Here is a 7857-nt window from a genome sequence, read left to right as displayed (position 1 = left end):
TTCAGGAAAATGAAGAACACTTTCTTTATTAACTCATTGCTTTTAAGAGATTCATCATAAGAGTTTGTTTTAATTCATGGGTTTTGTGCCTTAAGTCAATGTCCCACACTTGACTCAAGGTGCAAGCCTGTCTCTAGGCAATATGTTCGTATATTCTTCATCCTGGCGTTGTTCCCGCTGGTGCAGGGTCCACTCTTCGGCAAAGGTTTCTCCATTTGGTTCTGTCCAAGGCGTCCTCAGGTGATGCGTTGATGGTCCTCCTTAATTTTGTCCATCCACCGTTTCTTCGGTCTGCCTCGAGGCCGGCATCCTTCTGGGTCGACCATCATTGCCGTTTTTGCTACAGAGTTCTCATCGCTTCGAATCACGTGTCCATACCACCTCAGGCGGGACTCAAACATCTTTTCCTTAATTGGGGCTACACCTAGTCGCTTCCGTATGTCTTTGTTTGTAACACGGTCCCGTCTTGTAATTCCCAAGCTCCATCGGAGCATGCGCATCTCCATGGTGTTTAGGGCCTGTTCATGTGTGGTCAATGCGGGCCAACATGCGGAACCATACAGGGCTACTGAGCGGACCACCGCTTTGTAGATTTTTCCCTTGAGTCGATCTGGCATTCTTCTGTTGCAAAGGACACCAGTGACCTGTCGCCATTTTAACCAGGCTGCATTTATTCATGCTCAGACATCGGAGGTTATATTTCCATCGTAGCTGATGACTGAGCCCAAGTAGCGGTCTTCTTCAACTCTTCGTTGTCAATTATGATGGTGCCATCAGTTTGGGGGCCTCCTTCCAGGTATTTGGTCTTTTTCGTATTGAGCCGCATACCGTATTCATCGAGCTGGGTCTTCCAGAGTTGTGTCGTCGTTTGGGTCTCTTCTCTGTCTTTGCTGGTGAGGAATACGTCATCGGCAAAGAGGAGAGACCATGGACGAGGTAACTGGAGCTCGGCCGTGATGGTATCCATACATAGAATGAAGAGGAGGGGTGACAGAGCTGACCCTTGGTGGACCCCAACTCTAACTGGGAAGGGAGGTGATAGTCCAGTGGCGCATCGGACTGAACTGGTGGCGTTGTCGTAGAGGAGCTGTATCCATTTGATGTACGCCTCAGGGACACCATGCGATTTTAGGGAGTGCCATATGAGGTCATGGGGTACCCTGTCGAAAGCCTTTTCAAGGTCTAGGAAGGCAATATGTACCGTCTTGTTCTTTTCCCCTGTGCTTCTCCAGCAGGAGTCGGGCGGCGTGTATGGCGTCAGTTGTTCCAAATCCCTTTACGAAACCGCATTGGTTGGGGGTGACGTTGACAATTTCCCGAAGATGTGCATCGATGACTCTTTCGAATATTTTCGTCATGTGACATAGTAGGCGGATAGGACAGTAATTTAAGTATTCAGCTACATCCCCTTTGTTCTTCCATATGGGTATGGTAATGCTGGTCATCCAGACCGTTGTTCGTATGTTCGTATATTACTACATTGATTTCCTAATTTGATTGTGTTGACACACAAACACTGGCTGTACTCTATGCTATGAGTGCCTCGGGCTGGTGGGGAGCACACCACATGAGTTATTGTGTATTCAATCAGACCACAATCTTTTAACCAAGTGGCAAAATATTTGCTCTTATTTTATTCTCTTTAGGAAAAGCAGTAAATATTTTTAATGATATGACAACAACAACAACAGCATTTTTGTGACCTGTCAGGTATAATAATTAAATTCATGCATAGCATAGATTCAGAGATCTTACAGTTTTTTCTGATTGCTTAAGCACATTTTTTGTAACTATTGGCTAATTTTGCAAAACTCTACACACAAATAAGAAAACCTGTCACCCAATCATCAAAACATTGGAGTTCTCTTGCAAAAGTGAACACAGCTAGATTAACTCTTCACACCTTCGTAAAAATGGTGTTTCCGTATCAAACAGTACACACAAGCCATCATCTACTAAGCACACAATGCGCCAACTGCACACTGATGGTATGAATACAAAACACATCTGGCTTTTGCTTTCTCTGTGCACAAGGTAGGCTATGTCAGTTTGAGCTCATACTTCTGTCATAGATCCATAAGCATAGAGGGATCCAAACTTCAAGTACTGGTGTTTATTCAAACACATCAAAACAAACACAAGTGTTTATTTCCAAGTATAGGATTATTTGCAATCGCCATAATGACTATATGGGTTACTTGGTCTGCAGTGAACATGCTTCCTCTGCCCCCAGCATCTGGTCATCTAGCAATTCTGTAAAGTAACAATTTCAGTATTTTTACATCAATGGTATTAGTGTGTTTCTCATTGGCATATGGCAGTGCTACAAATCTTTGTGCGAAGTGACTGTACTAACCGATTCTCATTTCAAAATGTCCTTATGATACTTGCTACAGTGTAGCGGCTCGAGTTAGGCTGGACCCGTTGGCCAGCTACCCTCAGGGTCATTCCACGGTTGATTACATGGTCCACTATTGTAGCTCTGATGTCATCAGTAATTCTATTTCTTACTCTTCTTACCCTTCCTATCCCCCCTCCTCATCCTCCTCTCCCCCCTCCTCGTCCTCCTCTACCCCTCCTCGTCCTCCTCTTGGTCCTCCTTGTCCTTGTCATCCTCTTCATCCTACTTCTTCACCTCCATGTCCTCTTCCTCGGCCTCCTCTACTTCTCACTCTTTCTGCTCCCTCCATTGTACTCCACACACACAGCTTACCTGTATTATAGTGCTTAGGCTGATTGCAAAGCGAACTAATTATCTAAAAAGTTTTCACATGTGACAGTGTGCCAGACAGTTGGCAAAATAGTGTAAATAATGGCCATAAATGTGTATAGTTTTGCTAGGAGTGCATTGATCATTTGGAAATTGAGTGTAAAGCAGTGAGTTGTGTTTACAGTTCTGCAAAAAGAGTGCTGTGCAGTGGATTGTAGCTACAGGTTTGCAAAGTGTGTGTTACAAAATGGCAAACTGAGTGCAAAGCAGTGTTTGTGCTTTTAGTTTTGCAAACTCAGTGAGTGGTTTTGCTATAAGTATCAATAGTTTTAGAAATTGTGCTATAAGAATCACCGTTAGGGTTTAAGCATTCAGAAAAAACTGTAATAGATATGTTATTCAAAACAAGCACCCAGGAAATAATGGTAAAGCATCCAGTGCACATGCATTTACACTTTGCCTCCAGTGTAAATGCATGTAACATGCAGCAATTCATCTCTCGTTTTCATTATTCAAGTATTATTTCTATACAGTTAATATCACAACTGAGAATACAGTGACAAGCTCACTGCACAGGAGTATTTGAAAAATAATTCAATATGCTGAACTTGCCAGCTGTGAAGCTTTGTTTATTTGCAGTATTCCTGAAATTATTTTTTTTACAGTTTTTTCCAATCGCTAACTCCAGATACTTTTTCTAAACTCTTAACACAGACTCACACCTACAAAACACAATTGGCCAAATGGATAATTTTCTTCTCAAAAATACATTTTGTTAAATATATACTAACCCTTCATTTCAAAATAGAACACATCTTTCTCTGCACACACTAACTGTACAAAAACACTATAAATCTGACTCAAAATGAAAGTAGTCTGTCAAAGAATAACACTTGTTTTCACTTCACAGGGTACATGCAGTCAATCAAAGTACACCAGGTTTCAAAATACTGGCTATTATTGACATTACAAAAACTGCATAGACTTTTATGTTTCAGTTTTACAGGTATTTGCATGCGAAACATGCAACCCACCATTTTGACACCAGAAATGTCTTGGTTGGTAACTGTATGTCCACATGTACAGTAATGTTCACATTCAAAAGCATTCCAGTAAAAAGCAAACAAGTTCTTGTTTCTTTACTGTTTACTACAGGAGGTACAGTAGAAACACGGTATGATAGGACAGAGAAAGTTTTACAGTATTGCTTACAGTGAACAAAATATCCATGAAACACACAAGAGCATTCTGAACAAAAAAACAACAGCAAAAAGCCAAGATAAAAAGGGGGGGAGGGGGAGGGGGGCTAAAAAAAGGCAAAAAATTTGCATCTAATCTCTGCGATCTTCAGGGTTAGGCCACATGTTTTCATCAACATCACATCTGATGTTATCCAAGTCGATGCACCTGGGATAAAACCGCCTGGTATGTCGGATCCACCCTTGGCAATCGTCAACTGTGATGTCCCTGGAGCCAGCATCCATGGCTTCAAGGAGGGACATCTGGTCATGTGGCTGATGGTCATAAAACTTCCACCTCCATGCAGAAAAGAACTCCTCTATGGGGTTGAGGAAAGGTGAATAGGGTGGAAGGAAGAGACTTACCAGTCTTGGGTGGACTTCAAACCATGTTGTTATTGCTTGCGAGTGATGGAAAGCCACATTGTCCCAGGTAATTACAAAGGTCCTCATGTTTTCACCCTCCTGACCCTGCTCTGGAACCAGGCGCTGGTGGAGATCATTGAGAAAGGCAAGTAAGCGCTCTGTATTATAGGGTCCAACCTGACATCTGTGAAGGAGTAATCCTGCATTTGCAATTGCTGCACACATGGTAATGTTTGCCCCTCTCTGTCCTGGCACATCAACTGTGGCCCTTTTTCCAATTACATTTCGTCCACGTCGACGCCTTTTGGCCAGATTGAATCCTGCCTCATCGATGTATATGAATTCATGAGGGGCCTGGTTGGCCTCCAATTCCATAACTCTCTGAAACAAAGTTTATGTAAGTCATGTTATTACTGTATACCATACTGTACTGTAACCTAGTATTGTGTAGGTTACCTACTTGCAAAGTGCAAAGCTTATAGAACTGGACATTGGATTGAATATACACTATACCTGGACATATTGTCGTCATAGCTCCTTGACCCTCTCACTGTTCCTCTCAAAGGGAACAGTGTAGAGCTGCTTCATCCGCACTCTGTGTTTGGACAATGTCCGCGTAATGGTTGTGAGGCTGATTCTATCGATATTGTCAAATATCTCATGGTCCGCCACAATTCTAGTTTGAATTTCACGCAGTTTAATTGCATTATTTGCAGTAACCATTTCTACAATGGCAAGCTCCTGATCATTACTGAGGAGCTTTCCTCTTCCCCCAGAGGGTGGAAGACGTTGCATTCTTTAGAAAGACAAAAAATTCAACATATGCATTACTGTATGACCATATTGACATGTCAAGTGAGAATAGAAACAATCCATGTAAAATGCAATACTTACCTGTTGGTTTGTTGAAAGATGCGTATAATGGAGGCAACCGTTGACCGCCTCAAATTGGGCTGCACTCTTTCACCAGCCTCTCTTAGTGAAAGACCATGGTTGATTACATGGTCAATGATAGTGGCACGAATTTCATCACTGACTACTGTTCTTGCAGCCCTTGGAATGCCACCACCACGCATTCTTACACCTCTACCTTGCCCTCTCCTTGGGCCTGCTCTTCTCCCTGGGCCCCTTGCTCTTACTCTTCCTCGACCAGACATTACAGTGTTTGTCTTTTTTTTGTTTCCAAAAACATCACTCCTCAAGGTCTTGCCTTATAAACCCCACTGAGTCTAAGCCAGAATGGAAGAAGCTGTGGTTGGCCCAATTTACCCAACATAAATCAGCTGTGTGTCAATTATTCAATTGTTTGTTTATTATCAGCTGAGATATATTTTTGATATTGATATTGTTTTTGTACTGATATCATTGCAGAAGCAGAGGTTTTTATACTGTATCTAAGGTTTGGAATATTGTTTTTGCTATTGTGGGATGTTGTGTGTTAACATTCGTAGATACTACAAAAACAGTCCATAATTTTGTTGGGAGGTATAGCTTGTCTGTTAAGAAAATGTAAGCATTGTGGAAATGTGTTCACTGACTGCATATTGGGTGAACACGACATGAAATGTGTGAATGGTATGGCCACAACAGACCGATGCTGTGCTGATTGTGTTTAGAGTTTTGCAAATGTGACAACTGTTTGGACAAACGCTTGTTAGCGACTGAAAAAAACTGTAAACCATCAAGAAAAGCAAGGAGAAGCATAGTGTTATAGGGTCCTAGTACGGCATGGCGGTGGAGTACCCCTCGTTGGCTGATGGCTGCGCACATAGTGACATTCCCCCCACGCTGACCAGGGACATTTACAATAGCCCGATGGCCAATTATGTTCCTCCCCCTTTTCCTTCTTTTGGTCAGGTTAAAACCTGCCTCATCCACAAAGATTATTTCATGGGGAACAGGCCGTCCTTCAATCTCAAAGATTCTCTGCAAAACACATAACACAGTGGAGTCAATCAGTACCCTGAACCACAGTTCAAGAGTGCTGAAATGGCAGCATAAACTGCCATGCTGTGATGGTACACAATACTTTATACAGTATCAAAACTCATACCTGAACATATTCCACACGTTGGTTTTTCACTCTGTCAGAGTTTCGTTCGAAAGGGACTCGGTATGCCTGTTTCATCCGGAATTGATTCTTTCGGAGGATGCGGTCAATTGTGGAGAGGCTGATGGCATTTATGCCTCGAAAAAGATGATCATCCTCAATCACTCTCCTTTGAATCTCTTGCAGGCGGATTACATTATTTGCAATTACCATGTTTACAAGTTCCCTCTCTTGCTCCTCCGACAAAAGCCTTAACCTGCCTCCACCAGGTGGTCGTCTCTGTGTCCTACAAAAATAGAAGCACTCATTACTGTAACTGTCACACATTCATTTTACAGGCAAATAATGGAAACATACTGAAACTCAAGACACATAAGTTCAGTAACTTAAATGTTACTGTACAAAGCAGTCTTACTGCAAGTACACCTACCTGTTTTCCTCCCTGAAGGTTCTGATGATGGAGGCAACAGTGAAGCGACTCAAATTTGGTTGTACTCGTTGCCCAGCCTCCCTCATAGTCATCCCATGGACAAGGACATGGTCAACTAAAGTGGCTCGAATTTCATCCGAGACTGACTGTCTTCTTGCCCTTGCTCTTCCCCTTCCTTGTCGCCGTCGTTCTCCACCTCCACCTCCTTCACCACGTCCTCCTCTTTCACCACGTCCTCTTTCTCCACCACGTCCTCTTCCTTTGCATCTCTTTGGATCCATTGTTTCAAACCTGAATGAGCTGACTTTGGCCCTTTTATCTATCCATCGCAGGTTCTGATTGGTGTGTGCTAAATTTTGACTCCTAGTGTTTCCACCTGGTTAATTGTGTGCTAATTGAGCTCAAGCTATGCTGACTTCAGTTAACATTATTGCATGCTAGTGCTTTCTAAATGACTACATGGTATAAGCACTGTAAAATGTAGGGATTTGTGTGTAGAGTTTTGCAGTAACAGTTCACCAAATTTGAGTCATGTGTCAAAGCAGGGAATAGTGTTTATAGTTCAGGGAAATGGGTGAGCTTTTTGAACAATAGCGTTACGGTTTTGAAATTTTAGTTTAGAGGCCTGGTTATAGTGTTTAAGCAATCGAGAAAAACTGTAAGTATTATGCGGGAGTGTTCATGTGAATTAACTGACGCGTTCTTTTCTATTCTTAGCTCATAAGCTACAAAATGCATTCTTAGGAGCTGTTCAGTTTCTGAGGTAAGTACATTTTGTCTTAAGTCTGTTTACCTTTCCAACTTACCATTCCATATGTAATTGTCCCCATTCCTCCTCAAATTAGTCAGTGGAAGAATCAGATGCTAGCTAAACATTCCGGATTTGCTTTTCTTCAGTTCTCAGATTTCCACTAAACCTAGCTAGCTGCACTAGCTGACATCACCCCAGAGCCATGTACTACAAAGCAGGATTTGAACCTATCCAAGTAACTTCAGCGTTAACCCTGGGTTATCAATAGAGGTGGGCAGATCAATCCAAATATCAATTGTATTGAAACCAATA

The 7857-nt window shown here is 42.3% G+C and overlaps 1 protein-coding gene across 1 annotated transcript; it reads right to left on the bottom strand.

Moving 5' to 3' along the window:
* Positions 1 to 4471: 4471 nt before the first annotated feature.
* LOC120715109 lies at positions 4472 to 7009 on the bottom strand. The gene is made up of 3 exons (XM_040001931.1): positions 6795 to 7009; positions 6368 to 6650; positions 4472 to 6240 (listed from the first exon to the last, which is right to left on the bottom strand). The coding sequence occupies exons 1-3, from the start codon at positions 6884 to 6886 to the stop codon at positions 5845 to 5847; spliced, it is 771 nt and encodes a 256-aa protein (XP_039857865.1). The 5' UTR covers positions 6887 to 7009; the 3' UTR covers positions 4472 to 5844.
* Between the last annotated feature and the right edge of the window lie 848 nt (positions 7010 to 7857).

Source organism: Simochromis diagramma, unplaced genomic scaffold, assembly GCF_900408965.1.
Source record: "Simochromis diagramma unplaced genomic scaffold, fSimDia1.1 OVJJ01000421.1, whole genome shotgun sequence".
NCBI lineage: Eukaryota > Metazoa > Chordata > Actinopteri > Cichliformes > Cichlidae > Simochromis > Simochromis diagramma.
Note: the sequence above shows the minus strand (reverse complement) of the source record. Positions and strands in the feature narration are given on the sequence as shown.

Excerpts from the sequence above, each read along its gene's own strand:
- LOC120715109 (XM_040001931.1), bottom strand. The coding sequence starts at position 6,886 with ATGACTATGAGGGAGGCTGGGCAACGAGTACAACCAAATTTGAGTCGC. Across the intron at positions 6,651-6,794 it reads ACCTTCAGGGAGGAAAACAG|GACACAGAGACGACCACCTG; the intron begins GTAGGTGTACTT and ends CTATTTTTGTAG. Across the intron at positions 6,241-6,367 it reads AACGTGTGGAATATGTTCAG|AGAATCTTTGAGATTGAAGG; the intron begins GTATGAGTTTTG and ends TGTGTTTTGCAG.